Source organism: Hibiscus syriacus, unplaced genomic scaffold (assembly GCF_006381635.1).
Source record: "Hibiscus syriacus cultivar Baekdansim isolate YM2019G1 unplaced genomic scaffold, ASM638163v2 tig00111330_pilon, whole genome shotgun sequence".
Classification (NCBI taxonomy): Eukaryota; Viridiplantae; Streptophyta; class Magnoliopsida; order Malvales; family Malvaceae; genus Hibiscus; species Hibiscus syriacus.
The window spans coordinates 1,774,377-1,797,973 of NW_024063059.1; the positions used below are offsets into that span (position 1 = coordinate 1,774,377).

Here is a 23,597-nt window from a genome sequence, read left to right on the forward strand (position 1 = left end):
GAGGTAAGGCGAAAGAGGGTCGCCTTGTCTAACACCACGGCCACCTCTGAAATAGCCAACGAGACTGCCATTGAACATGATCGAGTAGCTCGGTTTAGTGAAGCATGCCCCAATCCAACCAATAAATTTCTCAGGAAAGCCCAATGCCTTCAGAGTAACCAAAATGAAGTTCTAATCAAGGGAGTCGAAAGCCTTCTGGAGGTCTATCTTCAACGTACATCTAGGGGAAATATTTTTCCTATTATAACCCCTGACAATCTCTTAGGCAAGGAGGGTGTTGTCAACAATGCTTCTCCCTTTAACGAAAGCAGTTTGGTTTTTGGTTACCATGTCGGGGAACATAGCAGACAAACGCTTAACCAAGATCCTGGTGATGGTCTTATAAATCACAGTGCAACAAGAAATAGGCCTGAAATCTTTGACTAAGCTAGGATTTGGCACTTTGGGAACAAGGACAACAGCTGTGGAGTTAAAAACAGGAAGAATGAAAGAGTTTTCGAAGCAATACCTAACAGCAGTTGTAAAATCAACTCCAATAATGGGCCAAGCAACCTTATAAAAAAAAGGATTATAACCGTCAGGTCCAGGGGACTTGTCGTTTCCCTGTCCCCATAAGGCTTCCCGAATCTCCACGTTAGAGATATCACGACATAAAACAGTGTCAGCACCCAGGGGAAGGGAGTAATTGAGGAGATCTTTAATTGTAGCTGTGCTACAGCCCTTTACATTTGCATCGGTCGTACCCAACTGATACTGAAAGAATTTGATCACCTCATTTGCCATATCATCGAAAGTGTCGAGCCTAGTACCAGATTGATAAAAAAGAACCCTTATCGTACTACTTTTCCTTTTGCTAGCCACCACCGAATGAAAGAAGCGAGTACCTTGATCACCCTCATTTATCCAACTGACTTTAGCCTTTTGCTTATAAAAAAGCATCTCAGCTTCTTCAAGGGAATGAAGCTCCCTTTCAGCTTGTATTTCATCGTTGACAATACTGCCAGCAGAAAGATTTGCAAGTTGAATACGCATCAGCTCCTCTCTTTTTAGTTTCACCTGATTGGAGATGTCATTGAAGTGGCTTTTGTTGAGATATCTGAGAGGACATTTTAACCGTTTAAGCTTTTGAAAAAGTACTTGGGCAGGATTACCCTCCACTGGAACCTGCCAAAAATCCCTAACGATGGCTAAAAAGTGCGGGTGCAGAGCCCAAAAATTAAAGAACCGAAACGGTTTAGGCCTAGTCACAGGGGCTGCTTTCCGGAGCCACACTACAGCAGGGCAGTGGTCAGAATCCCCCGGGGCGAGGAACTCCACATCGGATTTAGGAAAATCATCAATCCAAGCAGAGTTCACCAGGACTCGGTCCAGCTTGCAAGCTAAATACGAATCCTGCTGCTTATTTGACCATGTAAGTAAGGGACCAGTGAACGGGTGGTCAAAAACCCCCAGGTTTTCCACACAGCTCCGAAAGTCCAAGATATCAGCTAGAGTAGAAGCATTGATGCTACCCGAGCTCTCCTCAGGGTTCAAAATGATATTAAAATCGCCCCCAATCAGCCATGGAAGGTTGACAATATCCAAGGAGATTAATTGGTTCCATAGGTGTCTCCGAGCATTACCATCATTCAATCCATACACTGCAGTGACACAAAAGCTCTGTCCCTCAAAAAGAGCCCTTAATCGAAACACTCTGATCATACGTAGAGATGACAGAACAAGCCAGGTATTTATGCAAAAGAACCCAAATACGACCATTGACTGCGTGATTGTAGTTGCAATAGGAGTCCCAGTCACTAAAACTCCGGTTTAGAATGTCAGCAGAGTTGATTTCCTTAACATGAGTTTCCAGCAGACAGAGGATGCTTATATGACAGCTAGTAGCCCAATTAATGATTTTCCTCTGTTTATGAGGATTATTAAATCCTCAGATATTCCAAAAACTAACTAACATGAAATAATGGGAGAGGAAGAGGTACCACCCCCTGTCCTCCATTTTCTTCACTTTATCAAGCTGTTCTTTTTTCTTCAACTTTAAGTCCTGAACAAGTTTAGACACTCCTAAAGAAGCTGCTCTCTGCTTCTTACCATCATCAGCAGGCAGCAAATTTTCAGGATCAATTGAGGTAAGAACCTCAAACTTGTTTTTTTGAAGCTCCTAAAGCAGCTTTAGGTTCTTTCGCTAGTCTACCCCGACCACGTTTAATAGGGGGATTACTTCCTGAATTCCCCACATGAGCATTTAAACCCGCCATATTATCTCTACTAGAATCAGCATGGACCTTCCTTGCACACATCACTTCCACTAGTGTACCATTATTAGGAATAGACTGTTCAGAAAAATTCGAAGACTCAGTACATAACCCAGAGCATTTCACCACAATCTCAGCTGTGCTTGTATTAACAATTTTCTCCTGAGCTGGTATTGTTTCAACACCATCACTCATCACCTCCAATCCAGCTAGACTGTTGTCAACAACACCCTGCTTAATTTCCTGAAGAGGAGCCTTTGCCTTCCATACTTGTTCCTTCTTCTTCCCCAAAGGACAGAATTTCATTGAATGCCCAAATTTCATACATTCAACACACGAGGCAGGAAGCCAAGGTACAAAAACCTTAATTCTCACTACAGACTCATCATAAAGAAGCACATCAACAAAATCTGGAATTTTTGAGCCAACAGAAATTTCAACACAGACCCTAGCATACTCAAGTCTCGCTCTAGAAGCAGTAATGGAGTCTATGTGTAAGGGCTTACCGATAACACTAGCAATGTAACTGAGTCCCTTCTTCGAAAATAATTCCAAAGGAACATTAAAGAGTTGAATCCAAATTGGCATACGATCCAAATCAAAGTGCAACTCCTTCAAATTCGGTTCCCATTTCCTGAGGAAGAGGGGCTTATGCTGTACATGCCAGGAACCATTTTCTAAAACCCAGTCCCTGGCCAAGGAATTATCGAAATAGAAAACAAAAAGGTTGGATCCGGCGAGGCTCACCTTCATCGGAGCGGCTTTGCCCCACATCAGATCAACTGTTTTCTGCAACAAGCCAAAGTTAGGGGTTGAGCCAATGAACTGCCCAACCAGAGCATGCCTCCATTCCAAAATACCCTCCTCGAACACATCTCTTGGACCAAATAATTAAAATAAAAATAATTTTTAAAATTAAATTAATAATAGAATATATTTAATAAGTCAATATAAAATATTTTTAAATTTAAAATATATATATATATATAATATTATAAATTTAATTTAAATATATGCACTAAGAACAAAACTTATTTACAATATTTTCTATTTTAAACCAATGATTGATCTTAATTCAATTGCTGGTTACATGTTTGGCTCCCAAGAGACCTGGGTTCTAGTCCTTTAGCCTTAATTTACTTTTCTTTGTTTTTCTAAACAAGACGATGACACGTGCCACCTTCTGATTGGTGGAAAATCAATATATTAAATTAAAATAAGCCTAAACCCTCCAGCTGAATGGTAACATATGATACAACACGTGGCATCATTCTATTAGATGATTATATTTATTTAATTTATTAAAAGTAGAACTAGATTGAGAGAATATGTAAATAACATGGACCAAATGTGTGATTATATCATATCTTAATTAAATAAAAATGAAAGTGATCACATCTTAATTAAATTAAAATGAAAATAAACATATATTATGCTTTTTGAAATCAATGAGGAAAATGGAAAAACTGAAACATAAGTGATTAATCATGTAGTTAACCCTTAAACTTATTGATTTTTAAAATTATTTTATATAATCTATTTTCTAATATAATAAAATTAATAATAAATTAATCATTTAATAAAAAATGGTTATAATTAAATTTATTAATCTAATAATCATAATTAATATAGAAAGTAAATTTATTAATCTAACTATTATAATTAATTTTTTTGAATTAATCAATGGTATCTGTTCTATTGACCGACTAATCCAGATCAGGTACTGTAGAGGCGAGGGCGACTCTCCCAACCTAGTTTGCTCCATTCGCAAACGTTAGAATTCGAACCCTTGACCTTGCTTAAGGGACCAAGTGTCTCATCCCACTAGACCAACTGGTTGTTGGTTATAATTAAATTTATTAATCTAATAATTATAATTAATAATTTATTTTAAATTATTAAGAATTTGTAATGCCTCAAATACTGATTTAGGGACTATATTAAAATGATTCAAAAATAGGAGGATTTATTTAATTAAATGATAAAAGATGAGAATGAATAGGATTATTGGTTTAGACTAAATTGTGACAATGGATTATTAAGAGGGCATTTTAGTCTTTTAAATGAAAGAGAAATTAAAGTGTATTTTAAATTGGTATTAAAGATAAGGGGAAAAGGGAATTAGGTTGCTAAAAAAGTTCTCTTTCTTCTTCTTCCTCTTTCCCCGTAGAAAAGCTTCTCCATAGCTCAAAGGTAAGTTTTCAATTTAATGGTTTATTCCTTCAATTTTTGTTGGTTATTGAATCATTGTATATGATGGAAGCTTAAGGAAGGCTTATATGGGATTAAAACAATGAGTTAAGGGAAATAAAGGAGATTTTAGAAAATGGGTTTTATAATGATATGTTAATATATGAGGGTTTATTAATGTTTATTGGTAGAATTGACTTGTTAATAAGGTGAACGAAAGATTATAAGCATTGGATGAGTGTAAAAAAAAGCTAGAAATTGTGGTGTGATTCTTAAAATCAAATGCTGTTGAAGGATACTAGATGTTTTAAGTATCTAAAAGAAGGAAAATTAGTATGGTTAAGTAAAAAAGAGTTATATAGTATTGTTAGGGGTAAATGTGAGGGAAATTGGCCAAATTTGGGTATGTCTCGGGTTTAGAACTGGAAAATATGGGCATGGGTATCAATACTGATAGAACAGTACCAATACTATAGGCAAAAATTGGGTTGAATTAGATGAGAAGTATCAATATTGATTCAATCAGTATCGGTACCGACGATGTGGTATCGATACCATGGTAAGGGTATCGATAGTAGATAACATCGAACCTAATTTTAGTATCGATACCAGAAGGGGGTATCAGTACCATAGTATAGTAGTATCGATACCATGGTAAGGGTATCGATACCAGGCCACATCGAATCTAATTTTGGTATCGATACCGGAAAGGGTATCGATACCATAGTAGGGTAGTATCGATATTGAAGAACTAAAAATTTTAAGTTATGCTTCTATTGTTGTAGAAAGATTAATAATAAGTACTTTTGATTAATGTTTAAGGTATAATTGTTAGGAAATACACTAACAATTGACATTATACATGTATTTAATGAATCTGGGATAGATCGAAATCAAGCACCCGAGTTGACTAAGGCAAAAGGCAAGGGCCAAGTTTCGGAGTAATCATCTTCCTATTTTTGGATATCTAAGCAAGGCGAGCCAGGTGAGTGTAATTAATTATGTTCGTATATGCTATAATAGTCATAGTGTTATTAATTATTGATGTATGTATGGTGATTACCAAATGGCACTAAGTGTGCTAAAATGTTAAGAAATTCATACTAAGTGTATGAATTTCCGTATAGGGCACTTCATATGATAAAAATGTTAAGAAATTCATACTAAGTGTATGAATTTCCGTATAGGGCACTTCGTGTGCTAAAATGTTAAGAAATTCATAATAAGTGTATGAATTTCCGTATAGGGCACTCCGTGTGCTAAAAATGATAAGAAATTCATACTAAGTGTATGAATTTCTGTATAAGACACTTCGTGTGCTAAAATGTTAAGAAATTCATACTAAGTGTATGAATATATAGGGCACTTTGTGTAGTAAAATGTTAAGAAATTCATAATAAGTGTATGAATTTCCGTATAGGGCACTTCGTGTGCTAAAATATTAAGAAATTCATACTAAGTGTATGAATTTCTATATTGGGCACCTTGTGTGATAAAATGATAAGAAATTCATACTAAGTGTATGAATTTCCATATGAGAAATAAATGTTTATAAACCTAAGAAATTCTTAATAAATAAGTGGATTTTCTTATATTGGTAATGGGTATGCAAACCACACAAATTTTAGCGATGGTTGATAAATGATGATATTAGCACTAACGATGCAAATTGTAGAATACTTATTAAAATGAATGATCCCTTGATATGTAAAGTGTAATAAAATAGCTTGTGTTTAGAACTTTACTTGTGATTAATTATGCCTCACTACGTAATACTTAACGTGTTCTTATTTCACGCATAGGTGGAATACTAGCTGAGTAAGGAGATCATCAGACATCAAGTCAGAGTCGCCTCATCAGTAACAGTATGACATACTTGTCTGCTTTTGATAAATTTTGGTTGACGTGTAATAGGTTTAGTAAAAATGCTTTTGAATTAAACTAATATATAATGGTGAAATGTGAAACATCTTTTTTTATTGTATATATAAGTTTAATGCATGTTTTCATTATAAGTAAATTATAATGGTTTATAAAATAAAACAAAAAAGTACGAATTTTCTAATGGGAAACTGGTTTAAAAGTGATATGACATATCTCATATACATAACGGTATACGGGAGATGTGTGTTATATTTATTGGTATCAGAGTTATAGGTTTAGCTGATTCTCGGTCGAATCAAGTGTAATTTTTAATGTAAAAAGTGTTTACATGTCACTAAGATGTCAAGGTTACTGATAGGGTATAGAATGAATATGAAAGATGTCTCTCCTTACTAGCGTAATTACTATTCTATGAATGTTATGATAGATGTCGGATTCTACGAATTCAAGAAGAGCGACTGGTCGAGAGAGTAGAGATGAATCGGGTAGTGAAAGCTATGAAGAGAATAGCGAACACCCGATTCTGTCTGACAACGCCAGTACACCGACCCCTCAGGGTATGTCTGTTTCGGAGTTTGGAGCTTTTATGCAAGCTCTTAACGCTATGTTAATCCCAAAGGAGTTAAGAAGTTTGGGAGCTCCTGAGTTTAGGGGAGAAGTAAGTGAAGGTCCGATGGACGCGGACTTATGGTTGAATGATATAAAGGCAATGTTGGAAAGTCTGTAGTGTTCTGATCATGAAAAAGTGAGCGGAGTTGTATCGTTACTCAGAGGATCGGCTCGGGTATGGTGGACAAACACGACGATGTATGCATCGCCCGAGCAAGTGAACTGACAGTTCTTCTAAGAGGAGTTCAAGAACAAGTATATCGGGGAGTAGTTTATGAGATTGATGTTATTGAAGTTTCTAAACTTGAAACAAGGTGATCGAGCAGTGAACGAGTATGAGGCTGAATATAACAAACTTAGATGATATGTTACTGAGGTAGTTCCTAATGAAAAAACTTGTCAGGATTGGTTTATTGAGGGTCTGAGGCCTAAGTTGAAAGAAATGATGTTGGCCTTAAACTTGTCAAGTTTACAAGAGGTTATAAACATAGTGAAAGTTATTGAAAAAGCTTAATAGGAGACGTTAGCAGTAGAACAAAGTATTCAGATGGGAAAAAGAATTGGAACGTCTTCATCTGCACAATATGCAAAAAGGGGCAAGGGCTTAGGTTCTCAATTCACAAATAGAACTGATCATTCTGTAGCTTTACAGAAAACTAAGCAGTCCCATTCCTATGCTGCTAGCTCGGGTAGAGCTCATGGAGAGAAACCTCTATGTACGAAGTGCGGTAAGTCACACGGGGGAGTATGTAGGTTATTTTTCGGTGTTTGTTTCAATTATGGTGAATCTGGTTACTTTGCTCTAAATTTCCCTAAGAAATATGAGGATAGATCAATACAATCTGAGAGAACAGTAGTAGCCCCTAATAGAAGCAGAGTGAGAAGAAGATCATGCGATCAATCTGAGGCTAGCCAAAGACAAGAGACTCAGGGAGTGGCCCCGAGTATATAATATAAAGACTAATGATGATCGACATGATCCGGAGATCATAACAGGTACATTTCACCTTTTTGATGAGTCTATTTTTGTTCTAGTTGACCCGGATTCTACACATTCATACATTAGTACTAAGTTGATTTGAACTAGAGGAATTCCTTTAGAACCAATTGCTAGTGAAATGATAGCGATAAATCCTATGGGTCAAAGTGCAAGGGTAACTAGGGTATGTAGGAAATGTCCAATTAAGATTCAAGGGGTAGTATTTTTGGAAACTTTGATGGAGTTTGAAAATATTTTGGGCATGGATTGGTTGTCTCCACACCATGGATGGGTAGATTATCGTCGGAAACAATTATTCTTAAAGGATACGGAAGGCTCTAAAATTGTGGTGATAGGGGAGAAGGTGAAATCCATGTCAAATATGATATCAACTATGACCACAAAGAAAATGATGTCAAAAGGATGCGTTACTTTTCTTGCTAACGTGTTAGACACTCGATTGTCGGGAGTGCGCTTGCATGATATTCCCACAGTTGGGGAGTTTCTAGAAGTTTTTCCTGAAGAGTAACATGGTTTACCTCCAGATCGCAAAGTTGAATTTAGAATTGAGGTTTCTTCGGGTACTGAACCTGTTTATATGGCTCCATATAGAATGGCTCCAATAAAGTTAAGGGAATTAAAGGCTCAGTTGCAAGAATTACTCGATAAATGATTTATCTGACCCAGTGTTTCTCCGTGGGGAGAGCATGTATTATTTTTGAAAAAAATGACGAGTCTTTGCTGTTATATATTGACTATCGTTAACTGAATAAGGTAACAATAAAGAACAAATATCCTCTTCCGAGGATTGATGATTTATTTGATCAATTGAAAGGCGCAACAGTGTTTTCTAAGATAGATTTGAGGTTGGGGTACCATCAGTTAAAGATTGAAAGAGAGGATATCTCCAATATGTCTTTTCAAACTCGGTATGGACATTGAATTATTTGGTTAAATTGTGGTAGTGTTTATAGATGATATCCTAGTTTATTCCAAGTCAAAGGAGGATCATGATGCTCATCTTCGAGTGGTCTTTCAGATACTTCGTGATAAGAAGTTATACGCTAAATTATCAAAATGTGAATTTTGGTTATCTAAGATTTCGTTTCTTGGTCACATAGTATCGGCAGAAGGCATTAGAGTGGATCCTAAGAACATTCATGCCATAGTAGATTGGCAATCCCCAAAGAATATTACAAAAGTTCAGAGTTTCTTGGGACTTGCTGGTTATTATAGGCATTTTGTGAAGAACTTTTCAATGTTAGCTCTTCCACTAACTAAGTTGTTGCGAAAGGATGTGCCTTTTGTTTGGACAGAAGAGTGCCAAGAGAGTTTTGAAAGGCTAAAGAGAATTGTAGCTGAGGCTCCAGTGCTTGTGCAACCTGAGTCGGGTAAAGAATATGTCGTTTATAGTGATGCATCCCATAATGGGTTAGGATGTGTGCTGATGCAAGAAGGGAAAGTTGTGGCTTACGCCTCAAGACAATTGAAAAATCATGAGAGAAATTATCCGACGCATGATTTAGAATTGGCCGCAGTGGTTTTTGCTTTAAAAATCTGGCGCCATTTTTTATATGGTGAACGTTGCCATGTTTACACAGATCATAAAAGTGTAAAGTATTTGTTAACTAAAAAAAAGTTGAAATTAAGCCAGAGAAGATGGATTGAGCTCTTGAAAGATTACCATTTGATTATCGACTATCATCCGGGAAAAGCTAATGTGGTAGCGGATGCACTCAGTCGAAAGACTTTTGCATCTTTAAGGGCTTTAGACGCACGTATGTTTGTGAATGAAGATAGTGCTTTGATTGCTCAATTAAAGTTAAAACCGATGTTGTTGGATCGAGTAAAAGAGCTGCAATGGCGAGATGACAAATGTTTGATGAAATTGGCACAAGTTGAAAAAGAAGAGGCCAAAGATTTTTGAAAAAAGAGATAATGGATGTTTATATTACCGGGAAAGGCTTTGCATTCCTAATGATGATGATTTGAGGAGAGATATTCTTTGTGAAGCTTATTATAACCCTTTGACAATGCACCCAGGTAAGATTAAGATTTATTAAGACTTGAAGAGTCGTTATTTATGGTCTGGCATGAAAAGAGTTGTAACAGAGTTTGTTGCCAAATATTTGATATTTCAACAAGTGAAAGCTAAACATCAAGTGACATTCGGGTTATTGCAGCTCCATTCCTGAGTGGAAGTGGGAGTGAGTCACAATGGATTTTGTCTCGGGGCTACCGTTATCATCAGGTTAAAATGGCTCGATATGGGTAATAGTGGACAGATTGACTAAGACAACTCATTTTATTCCAGTTCAAGTAGACTACTCGATGAAATAATTTTGCAGAGTATATAAGTGAGACTGCATGGAGTACCGTTATCGATAGTGTCCGATCGAGATCCAAGGTTCACTTCAAGATTCTGGAGGTCCTTACAAGAGTCATTGGGTACTCGATTGAACTTCAGTACAACTTTTCATCCGTAAACAGATGGGCAATCAAAACGAACTATTCAAATATTGGAAGATATGTTGAGGGCATATGTGATGGAATTTAATGGATCATGGGATAAGAACTTGCCATTAGCGGAATTCGTGTATAATAATAGTTATCAATCGAGTATTAAGATGACCCCGTATGAAGCTTTCTATGGGAAAAATACATAACACCATTAAATTGGTTTGAACTGAAAGATCGAGATCTGGTCGGGCCAGATTTGATGAAAGATATGGAGGATAAAGTGAAAATTATCCCGAGCATTTTAAAGATAGCCTCGGATCGCTAAAAGTCCTATGCAGATTTGAAAAGGAAAGAAATAGAATATGAAGTGGGAGACAAAGTATTTTTGAAAGTATCACCTTGGAAGAAGGTATTACGTTTTGGGAGAAAAGAAAATCTGAGTCCGAGATTGGACCATACGAAATATTGAAAAAGGTTGGACCCGTGGCTTATCAGTTAGCTTTACCTCCGGACATGGATAAGATCCACTATGTTTTCTATGTATCGATGCTTAGGAGGTACAAATCAGATCCCTCGCATGTTATCACTCCTGAAGAGATAGAAATCCGACCAGATTTGACTTATGAGGAAGAACCGATAAGGATCTTGGCTAAGGAAACCAATGAATTGCGTAGAAAAAGGATTTCGTTAGTCAAAGTGCTTTGGCAGAATCATAAGGTAGAAAAGGCTACCAAGGAGAGAGAGAAGGATATGAAAAAGCAGTACACGCATCTCTTTACTTCAGGTACTTCTTTAAAATTCGAGGACGAATTTTATTAAGGGGGATAATTGTAATGCCCTAAATATCGATTTGGGGACTATATTGAAATGATTCAAAAATAAGAGGATTTATTTAATTAAATTATAAAAGATGAGAATGATTGGGATTATTGGTTTAGACTAAATTGTGACAATGGATTATTAAGAGGGCATTTTAGTCTTTTATATGAAAGAGAAATTAAAGTGTATTTTAAATTAGTATTAAAGATAAGGGGAAAAGGGAATTAGGTTACTAAAAAAGTTCTATTTCTTCTTTTTCCTCTTACGCCGTAGAAAAACTCCTCAATAGCTCAAAGGTAAGTTTTCAATTTAATGGTTTATTCATTCAATTTTTGATGGTTATTGAATCCTTTGTATATGATGGAAGCTTAAGGGAGGTTTAGATGGGATTAAAACAATGAGATAAGGGAAATTAAGGAGATTTTAGAAATTTGGTTTTATAATGATATGTTAATATATGAGGGTTTATTAATGCTTATTGGTAGAATTGACTTGTCAATAAGGTGAATGAAAGATTAGAAGCATTGGATGAATGTAAAAACAAGTTAGAAATTGTGGAGTGATTCTTAGAATCAAATTCTATTGAGGGATAATAGATGTTTTAAGTATCTAAACGAAGGAAAATTAGTATAGTTAAGTAGAGAATAGTTATATAGTATTGTTAGGGGTAAATGTGAGGGAAATTGGCCAAATTCGGGTATGTTTCGGGTTGAGAACTGGAAAATCTGGGCATGGGTATCGGTACTGATAGAATAGTACCGATACTATAGGTAAAATTGTGTTGAATTAGATGAGAAGTATCGATATAGATTCAATCAGAATCAGTACCGACAAGGTAGTATCGATACCATGGTAAGGGTATCGATAGCAGATAACATCGAACCTAATTTTGGCATCGATACTAGAAGAGGGTATCGGTACCATAGAATAGTAGTATTGATACCATGGTAAGGGTATCGATACCATGCCACATCGAATCTAATTTTGGTATCGATACCGGAATGGGTAAGGGTAGTATAGATACTGAAGAACCATAAATTTTAAGTTATGCTTATATTATTGTAGAAAGATTAACAATAAGTACTTTTGATTAATGTTTAAGGTATAATTGTTAGGAAATACACTAACAATTGATATTATACATGTATTTAATGAATCTGGGATAGATCAAAATAAAGCTCCCGAGTTGAGTACGGCAAAAGGCAAGGGTCAAGTTCCGGAGTAATCATCTTCCTAGTTTTGAATATCTAAGCAAGGTGAGCTAGGTGAGTGCAATTAATTATGTATGTATATGTTATAATAGTCATAGTGTTATGAATTATTGATGTATGTATGGTGATTACCAAATGGCACTAAGTGTGCTAAAATGTTAAGAAATTCATACGAAGTGTATGAATTTTCGTATAGGGCACTTTGTGTGCTAAAATGTTAAGAAATTCATACTAAGTGTATGAATTTCCGTATAGGGAACTGCGTGTGCTAAAATGTTAAGAAATTCATACTAAGTGTATGAGTTTCTGTATAGGGGCACTTCGTGTGCTAAAATGTTAAGAATTCATACTAAGTGTATGAATTTTCGTATAGGCCACTTCGTGTGCTAAAATGTTAAGAAATTCATACTAAGTGTATGAATTTTCGTATAGGGCACTTCGTGTGCTAAAATATTAATAAATTCATACTAAGTGTATGAATTTCAGTATTGGGCACTTTGTGTGCTAAAATGATAAGAAATTCATACTAAGTGTATGAATTTCTGTATGGGAAATAAATGTGTATAAACCTAAGAAATTCTTAGTAAAGAAGTGGATTTTTTATATTGGTAATGGGTATGTAAAACCACACAGATTTTAGTGATGGTTGATAAATGATGATATTAGCACTAGCGATGCAAATTAAAGAATACTTATTGAAATGAACGATCCTTTGATATGTAAAGTGTAATAAAATAGCTTGTGTTTAGAACTTTACTTGGATTAATTATGCCTCACTAAGTAATACTTAACGTGTGTTTATTTCACTAGTAGGTGGAATACTAGCTAAGAAAGGAGATCATCAGACATCAAGTCAGAGTTGTCTTATCAGTAACAATATGACATACTTGTCTGCTTTTAATATATTTTGGTTGGCATGTAATAGGTTTAGTAAAAACGTTTTGAAAAGCTTTTGAATTAAACTAATGTATAACGGTGAAATGTGAAACATCTGTTTTTATTGTATATGTAAGTTTAATGCATGTTTTCATTATAAGTAAATTATGATGGTTTATAAAATAAAACAAAATTGTACGGATTTTCAAATGGGAAATTGGTTTAAAAGTGATATGACATCTGTATCTCGTATACATAACAGTATACGAGAGATGGTGTTACAGAATTATTATTTTTTAATTTTATTAATAATAAGTTATTAGTTTAATATAACTTTTCAGTATATTTATAAATTAGAATTTATAAATGTAAAAAATAAATATATTAATTTAATAATCATAATTTATCATGTATCTTTTGTCACAATTTATTATCATGAATTCATAATCTTACAACTTCATCAATTATAACTTATAGGCCTAGTAAATACCAAGTATAATCAATATTAGATTAATTCAATAACAAGTCAGATCATTTACAGTTTGATTCAATTACATGTTTGGTTCATAGCAAGTCAGGTTGAAAAACAAGTCAGACAATACCAATTATTTATCAGGTTAATCTCGAGTTTAGATTCATATCAGGTCAGAAACATGTCGGGCTTGATTATGACATTATTAGGTTCAATTTGGGTTCAGGTCGTTCTCATGTGGGGTTTACATATAAAATTATTAGGCAAGCTCAGGTTTAGGTTAACACCAGTTCAAACTCTAATCCATTTCGGATCATCATCACCTCAGGTCATAAACAGTTCTAATTCAAGTCTCAATTTTACAGGTCTGATCAAATTTTTACATCCATACTAGACTATACTCTGTGTGGAGGTTGTGTGGATCCAAGAATCGATGAGGGACAATTGAGAGAATCAAGAAACTCTCGTCACCTTTACTCGTGAATGTCTATGGGACGACAACTTAATTTAAGGTTAAGGAACATGAGGGAAGGGGCGTAACTGAAAATGTTATAAAAATATAACATTTTCATTTGAACTCAACCTAAAATGTTAACTTTTTCTTAACATTTTTCGGTTGCACACCTTTCTCATAACATTTTTGGTTGACAATAAAAAAATGTTACCTTTTTCATAACATTTTTGTTTCAACCAAAAATGTTACACAATTAACATTTTAGGTGCGCTCAATAAAAAATGTTATGCTTTTTATAATATTTTTAGTTGCGCCATTCCCTGTCATTTCTTAACCTTAAATTAGGCTCTCGTACAACATAACTTCCCCTTTCCTCTCCATTAATAATAATGTATTGTTTACACGCCATGATTATTAGGACACAACCTAATAATTAAGGCTATTCATGGAAGGTTAAAATTACTGTTTAGCCTAAACGGTTGGTTAATCATTATAATGATTATCAGATTTTTCTAACCATAACCTAACTATTAAGAAACAGTTAACAGTTAACCGCTAACTGTTAATTGTTATTAACAATTCAGTTACAAGTTAACCTATTACAATTATTTTAAAAAAATTTCATAATTCATACTGCAGAAAAATGTAGAATTTAATACATACTTATACTGGTATAAGTGAAGAAAATAAAAAAGTGTGGTACTTCACACATACTTACACCAGTGGAAGTAAATAAAATAAAAAAAGTATAACACTTAACACATATTTACACCAATATAAGTATGTACATCTCCCAATATCTTAGTACCTAACAATAAACACATAATTATATTGGTGTAAGTATGTTTCTATATTTTCAAAGAAATATAAAATTAAAATAATATATATATATATATATTTGTATACAAATTTTATTAAATATATATTATAAATAATAGAAAATATAAAATTATATTAAGTTATTTGTGTAAAAATATAATAAATTAGAAATATAATTATAAATTTAATTTATTAACAGTTAACCCATTTATCAATATTCGTAACCATAATCTTATCCGTTAACCATTTTTTTGCGGTTCGACTAATTAAAATCGTTTAGTATTAATGGTTTGATTAATTAATCTGCTAAATATAACGGTTATACCGGTTAATAGTTATGATTAAAAGTTCCAAATTTGTTTGAACACCCCTCAGATATATTTTCATTTTTCTCAACGAGGTAGAATTTCTTTTATAAAAATTATGATTATATGTCATGAAGTAAAGAAAGTTGTCGATCAGCTTTATTCTACGACTTAATTGTATAACATTTTTTTCTGAAATTTTCTATGTTAGATAAAAGATATAAACTTTTATAATGCTACTTAACTAATCAATTGATCTTTTCAATAAACAGGTTTTCATTTGTAGAAAGTATGTTTGGAAGGATAAATAAATATTTTAAGCAAGTGAATTCATTTGAAGAGTAAGAAATCCACAATGATTGTTTTAATGTATAAGTTGCTGTGAACTTAATAAAATATTCATAAAAGCAAATTAATAAATTATAGGATCGATAATATACTTGTATCATTTAAAAATAACTTTCGATGATGGGAATAATGTACGGACTGAATATATTAACCATTTTCATGCTTCCTCTTCTCAAATATTTATAGAAGACGGATCTCTTTCAATATTGCAGGAGGATCTATAAAATATAATTAAAGATGAATGAAATAATATATTAATGATCCTAAAATCACATAAGAATGTGGATATTTAACTCCGCAAAATTTCAGAAGACAAATAGAACAGCATCAAACGAAGAATCTCAAATACTTATCATCCTTTGGGAAACTAATATAAGTTTTGACAGGTCGACATGACTTATCAGAATTAAATCTGTAATCATCTTAATGTATTCACTCCGTCTGTTAGTTTATAAGTAATCATTATAGCCCTACAACTGATCCACGTACTAATGAGTCTCTTTATAAGACCTATTGAGCACGATCGAGAGATGGAACACGACTTCAATGAACCGCTTCACCTTAACTCCTTTCTACACTACCTTCCTATGAAGAAACAACACTTCAACATTGAACAATGGTCTATTACTCACCTGTTGCGACAATTAAATTATTATCAGATTTTATATCCAATTTTTTAAATCGAATTCAAAAAAATTATTTTAGTTATTTTGATTTTTGGATCGGATCATACCTGTTTTTAAATTTGAACATCTCTAGATACGATTATCATTGAAGCTTAAATGACAGCTAAAACCGATTAAATTCATATATTTTTCCTTATTTCTATAACTTTACTTTTCGTGTCTATATATGTTTGAACCTAAGCAATGAGAAGCCAGTTTTCCCTCTAAAATTTCAAGATTTTCTGGAAAAATAACATTTTCTTTCTCGCAACAGTTTAAAGAAAATCTTATTAAATTAATCTAAATTATTGTCATGACTTCACAATATACAAGCCAAATATTTTATAAAAGATAATTATATTGTTTACACTATAATTTTTCAACAAATATATTGTAAAATTTCAATTCGCTTAATTGAAGAAGCAATAACCTGATTAAATGGCCATCAAATAAAATTCTTCCCCCTTCTTTGTATTTAATGAAGAATCAAATAACTTTATACAAAAGTATATAAACGTTTAATGTCAAATAATTAAAATTATTTTAAATATATATTATTTTAAAATTATTTTATATTAATACAAAGAATCATAAAAAATCGATTTTATTATTTGTGTGTTGATAGGTAAACAAGTTCCAAAAACGACAATTGAAAAATAAGTGGCTTTTCGTTTGCATATGAATTATGTCTTGTCATATAGATATAACATATAAGAATGATGCAAAGTTCTGAAGACACAAAAAAATAGACATGAACTTTATTTAAAAAAGTTCCCTAAATCCCAAGCTTTAGTCGCCCCTTCACCACTGATCAATCGTCGTCCGACTACCGTGCCCGTCATCGTCCCAGCCGACCAAAACCCCTCTAACCTCGTATTGTGAAACATCGTCGTTCGACATAAATCAACGTTCAAAATCTCATTGGAGAACCTAACCCACCGAAGTTTTTTCCTCTGATTCCGGCAACTATAAGTTCTCGGTGACCTCACCGTCACCACTGTTGGACTACTCATCCAGTCCCATCAAAACCCAACCACCCTTATTCCGATTGGCCCCGTCGTTCACCATAGAGAACCAGATGAGGTTTGATAGAAAACCTGAAGCCTCGTCATTACTTATCGACGATTAGAAGTGATCCCGTCAGCAGTTAACCTCACCGCCTTCACACCTGAACTCCCCAAGACCTTCCGAACAAAACCCAGTCGGGTTTGTCGCCCCACCGTCACTCGTTCGCCATCCACCTGGTAAGAGCTCTGGCCATCTTATTCCGTTTGATTCACCTTGTTTTGGCTGGGTTTTAATTTGTTTTTGTTGAATTTTGGTGAGTACTTGAACATGGAGTAATCGACAGCTGTCCTCTGACCCATCACTATAGTTACACACCACCACACAGCGCTGCATGCGCATGTGGCGTGGCCCCCAGCTCTGGTTTCTTCTAGAACCAGCCCAACCTGTTCTAAACAGGCTTTATTTGAAACGAACTGAGTAAACCTGACCTGAACCGTTAACTTTAACCTGACCCGTTGACTGTTGATCGATATGACCATTGACTTTGACTGGTCTGACCATTGACTGTTGACTTTGACCAAAAAACTCATTTTTGATAAGTTATATTTTATGCTGTTCGACGTCCTGAGTCCAAATCTGAAGTCTGTTTTGCTGAATTCGTACTCGGTAAGTCGTTTTTCATTGTTTTATCTTTGGATTAAAATTTGGTTTTTCGATTAAGTTCAGTTCTGACGTAAATTCGTTTGCTATGTATCTAAGACATTTGGGACGTGGAATTAAAGTTTGAGGGTGATCGAATGGAGTTTAAATGTTCAATCGATAGAGTATAAAAATTAAGGTAATACATTACTACCTTATGTATGCTTTATGGAACATGTGGGCATTGGTTGATGCACAAATAAATAAGTTTTGTTACATGTGTGTGATTAATAAATTTCTAAATTCGATCTGATTGCGAAATAAAATAAATTAAACAAAATAAGGCTCAGACTACCTGTATAGAAAATAGAAGACTGATAAGAATGATTTCAAGTTCAGTGATTATTCAGAAAAACAAATAACCTCAGAATCTTTAAATTTTATTTATTCTTGATATAAACTTTAATACCGAAACTACCTAATTATGAAATTACGGATTTTCCCCTGAAGTGTAAAATGAGCAAAATACCCTTGAAGTGTAAAATGACTATATTATATGACCAAGTTGAACTAAGTGGATGTACTGTATGTATTAGAATTATGGAAACGACTGAATTACTCTGGAAACTTCGAAGTGACCGGGATAACTTGACTACTAAATGACCTATATACCCTCAAAGACCTAGATTTAAACGAATAACTTGTATAAGTATGGAAACGCTAATGATCTTATATGTTGTACCGTCTATAAGGGTTTTGAACCACGAATCAAATCGACATTTCTTGATATCGTTGCAATACATAAATGAAATAAATACCATTGGAGTACCTATTCGTCTCCCTAAGATCCATTCAACGATGATTATAAATATGATCAGATCGACAAGAGTTGTCAGTATTAAAGTGTGAATACCCTTGAAGTGCAACGATTTGGCCGGTTGACATGTATCATTGTGATGGGAGTTGTTCAGTTCGAGTTAACTCGATATCCTGATAATTAACCCTGATAATCGACATTAATCTTAAATATCATGAATCATCGTTTCTCCCTTATTAGATCAAATTACTAAGAATTCTCCAAGAACCTAATGTCCAAAATGCCCCAGATTTCTTGAATAATGAAACCATTCCTGTCATATCTGAATCACAAGTAACTCTGATGAAAATGATTATGAATACCTTTCTGATTACATAGTGCCTCCGAAAAATATCAGAATACTATATGATCTTGATAAAACACGTCTTGAATAGCTGATGAATATGTCAGCTATTAAACTTTTTATAGGGATCTTGTTTATGAATTTAATTAGTTTACGGAAGTTTCATGACTCCCTATATGATAAATACTAAGTACCTTCAAAATATAACATGATCCTCTAGTGTGTTCCCTATGTGTTATATGATTGTTTTATCTGTTCTGAAATGAGTTTTTCCGATATTTCTGAGTTACTGAAGTTTTAAGTATGCCTGTCTGATTCATGATCCCTGGATACTATTCCTGATGAGTTGATATATATGAACTCTAGTTTTGCTGCTATTGTAATATACTGTCTGAAAATTGATTTCTCCGGGGGTACTCTGGGATCTGGTATGAAGTTTATGTAGGTTCAGCTCGGTCAAACTGGTAATTCCTTATATATGTTCAGACCAATCGAGCTAGTAATCCCTTACGGATCTAAGGTGACCCTTGGGTGGGCTCCTAGGCCTAATGAGCCTAATTGTAAGACCTTATGGATCCTAAGTTACTTTCTTAGGGTTTCACCTCTACTATGTGATTTGGATTTGGGTACGTCCTTATGGACCTTAGGGCACTTCCCACAGAAGGGCACCTACGCTTTGGCTAGGGTAAGACCTTATGGACCCAATGTATTCCCTTATATTGGCACCTATGCCCAATGTGCCTAGGGTAAGTCCTTATGGATGCAGTTCTAGGGAACTGCATATTGACGTTTAGTTGGAGGGTTTTGCCATGGTTTTAAAATTACATTTTAAACTCTTATTGTTTTAAAAATATTTATACCTTTTCACTGGTTTTTGGGAATATACTAGACACCATATTCTGATCTCCTAAACCTAATTCTCTGAACATTCCATCTGAACTATAATTTTCATGTCTTTTATTTGAAGAAATATCAGTGGAACCTCAGCTCATCCCGAAAACCTGTAGACGTCTGGATCGATAATTCAGCTTTATGTTTGCCCATTATCTGCATTATCCTTCAGCATCACTTGGTAGTTCTGTATTACTGAGCTTCCCAAAGCTCACTCTTTTACTCATTGTTTCATCTTAAAAGAATTGATTCAGTGCAGCTATCTACATCAGTATTGGAGTTCCACCAACATTCTTGCGGAGTATGGTACATATGATTAGGGGGCATGTAGGTTGTATTCTGTTTTATATTCGAGTCTGAAACGTGTATGATTTTAATTCTGTTTGTAGTATATGAATAGTTTTCTAAACTTGTATTTTAATTATAATTTGTTTTATGATTTTACATGTTTTAAAAGGAATTTTAATTTTTTCGGGATTTTTACTGTGGGTCACTTCGGTGGCCCTAATGTGACACCTCGGATCGGATCGGGTCACCTGCATTGGTTTGTGGGTGTTACATTTAGTTGTATCGTACCTTAGGTTGAGTCAAGTTTTCTGGGTAGACTGGCTGATTGAATGTTATAGGATGTCTGGTTTGTACATGCCCCTAGACTATAACCGTAGTTCTCTAAGCCGAAACTCCAAAGTCGAGCACTTCTCCATAATGAGCATACCTAAATTTTATATCCGTTAGGGCTCGACCTATGCATAAAGGAATACTAGTAATGTTTGTCCAAATTCTGTAAAGTGTCTCACGAGTAATGTGAGAGTTACTCATCCGAGAAATTCTGACCGGACTCTAGAAATAAAATTGGGATATATTACCGCTATATAAACCTAACTTCATAGCCAAGGTCAAATTGATTCCACAAGGATAAATCTGTTCAGATTCTTTTATTAGGATGAGGAAGAGTTTTGACGAGAATGCATATTCAACTGGTTAAAGATTAGTAAAGGACCCGTATTTCTGTAAAAGCTACTTGAAGATATTGAAGAATTACAGGAAGCTTCATTTATGCATTTATGTGAGTTGAGTGAATTTCGAGGACGAAATTCTTTTAAGCAAAGTAGAATTTTTCACACCCCAATTTAGGAGCTAGATTTTATTAATTTAAAGTATCAAATTAAAGTCGTAACAAGAGAAAAGTTGATGACAAAATTATAAATTTTTAAAAGTTGCAGCTCGATTTTGGAACATGTACTTAACCCTAAATTTTACTATTTTTATGGTCAATGAAAAATAAACCTCCCCAGTGAAATCCCTAATTCCCAATTTCCCCAAAATCCCAAACCCTAGTCGCCCCTTCACCACCGATCAATCGTCGTCCGACCGCCATGCCCATCACCGCCCAACCAAAATACTCCCCGTCCTAGCTCGATCAAAACCCCTCTAACCCCGTACTATTAAATGCCATCGTTTAACATAAATCGAAGTTCGGAATATCATCGGAGACACTAACCCACCGATGTTTTTCCCTCCGATTTCAACCACTATAGGCATTTGGTGACCTTATCATCATCACCGTTGGACTATTCGTTCAGTCCCGATCAAAACCCAACCACCCTCATTTCAATTGACCCCACCATTCACCATAGAGAACCCGATGAAGGTTTGACAGAAAACCTCAAGCCTCGTCACTATTTATCGATGATTAAAAGTGATCCCATCGGCTGTTAACCTTACCACCCTCAAACCTAAACTCCCCAAGACCTTCCGCACAAAACCCAGTCGGGTTTGTCACCCCATTGTCACCTGTTTACCGTCTGCCATGGTAAGTGCTCTGGCCATCTTATTCTGTTCGATTCACCGTGTTTTGGTTGGGTTTTAATCTGTTTTGGTTGAATTATGGTGAGTACTTGAACATGGAGTAATAGACAGTTGTCCCCTGACCCGTCACCGTCGTCACGCGCCACCACGTACCGCCACGTGCGCGTGAGGCTTGTCCCCCAGCCTGGTTTCTTCTAAAACTGGTCCAGTCGGTCTAGACCGGGCCAACCTAGTCTGAACCGGTTTTGTTTAACCCGAACTGAGTCATCCCAACCCGAACCGAGTCAATGTAACCGACCCGTATACTTTAACCAGACCCGTTGACTTTGACCAAAAAAGTTAAATTTTATGAGAAATTCTATTTTATGTTTTTTGACTTCCTGAGTTTGAATCCAAAGTCCGTTTTACCAAAATCACACTTGGTAAGCTGTTTTTCAGTGTTTTATCTTCGGATTCAAATTTCATTTTCCGATTAGTTAAGTTTTTGAAGTAAATTCGATTGCTATATATCCGAGACATTTAGGACATGTAATTAAAGTTCGAGGGCAATCGAATGGAGTTTAAATGTTCGATCGATGGAGCACAAAATCGAGGTAATACATTACTACCTTTGTATGCTTTATGGAACATGTGGGCATTAGTTGATGTACATATAAAAAAGTTTGGTTACATGTGTGTGATTAATAAATTTCTAAATTCGATCTAATTGCGAAATAAAATAAATTAAACTGAATAAGGCTCAAACTATCTGTATATACAAGAGAAGACTGATAAGAATGATTTCAAGTTCAGCAATTATTCAAAAAAGCAAATAACCTCAGAATCTTTAAATTTTATTTATTCTTGTTAAAAACTTTAATACCGAAACTACCTGATTATGAAATTAAGGATTTTCCCCTGAAGTGTCAAATGACCAAAATACCCTTGAAGTGTAAAATGACTATATTATATGACCAAGTTGAACTAAGTGGATGTACTGTATGTATCCAAATTGTGGAAACGAATGAATTACTCTGGAAACTCCGAAGTGACCGGGATAACTTGACTACTAAATGACCTAAGTACCCTCAAAGACCTAGAATTAAGCGAATAACTTGAATAAGTTTGGAGACGTTGATGATCTTATATGTTGTACCATCTATAAGGGTTTTGAACCATGAATCAAACATGTTGACATTTCTTGATATCATTGTAATACAAAAATGAAATAAATACCATTGGAATACATGTTTGTCTCCCTAAGATCCATTCATCGATGATTCTAAATATGATCAGGTTGACAAGAGTTATCAGTATTAAAGTATGAATACCCTTGAAGTGCAATGATTTGACCGGTTGAGAGGTATCATAGTGTTGGGAGTTGTTCAGTTCAAGTTAACTCGATATCCTGATAATCGACATGAATCCTAAATAACATGAATCATCGTTTCTCCCTTATTAGATCAAATTACTAAGAATTTTTTAAGAACCTAATGTCCTAAATGCCTCAGATTTCCTGAATAATTGAATTACTCCTGTCATATCTGAATCACAAGTAACTCTGATGCAAAGGATTATGATTACCTTTTTGATTACATAGTGCCTCCAAAAATATCTGAATACTATATGATCTTGATAAATCACGTCCCGAATAACTGATGAATCTGTCAGCTATCAAACCCTTTTATAGGGATCTTGTTTCTGAATTTAATCATTTTATAGAAGTTCATGGCTCCCTATATGACAAATACCAAGTACCTTCAGAAAA

At 34.6% G+C, this 23,597-nt stretch overlaps 1 protein-coding gene across 1 annotated transcript; it reads right to left on the reverse strand.

Annotated features, from left to right (window-relative positions):
* Positions 1-261: 261 nt before the first annotated feature.
* On the reverse strand, positions 262-1,758 carry LOC120158687. The gene has a single exon (XM_039169484.1). It carries the CDS (start codon positions 1,756-1,758, stop codon positions 262-264), a length of 1,497 nt encoding a protein of 498 aa, XP_039025415.1.
* Positions 1,759-23,597: the final 21,839 nt, after the last annotated feature.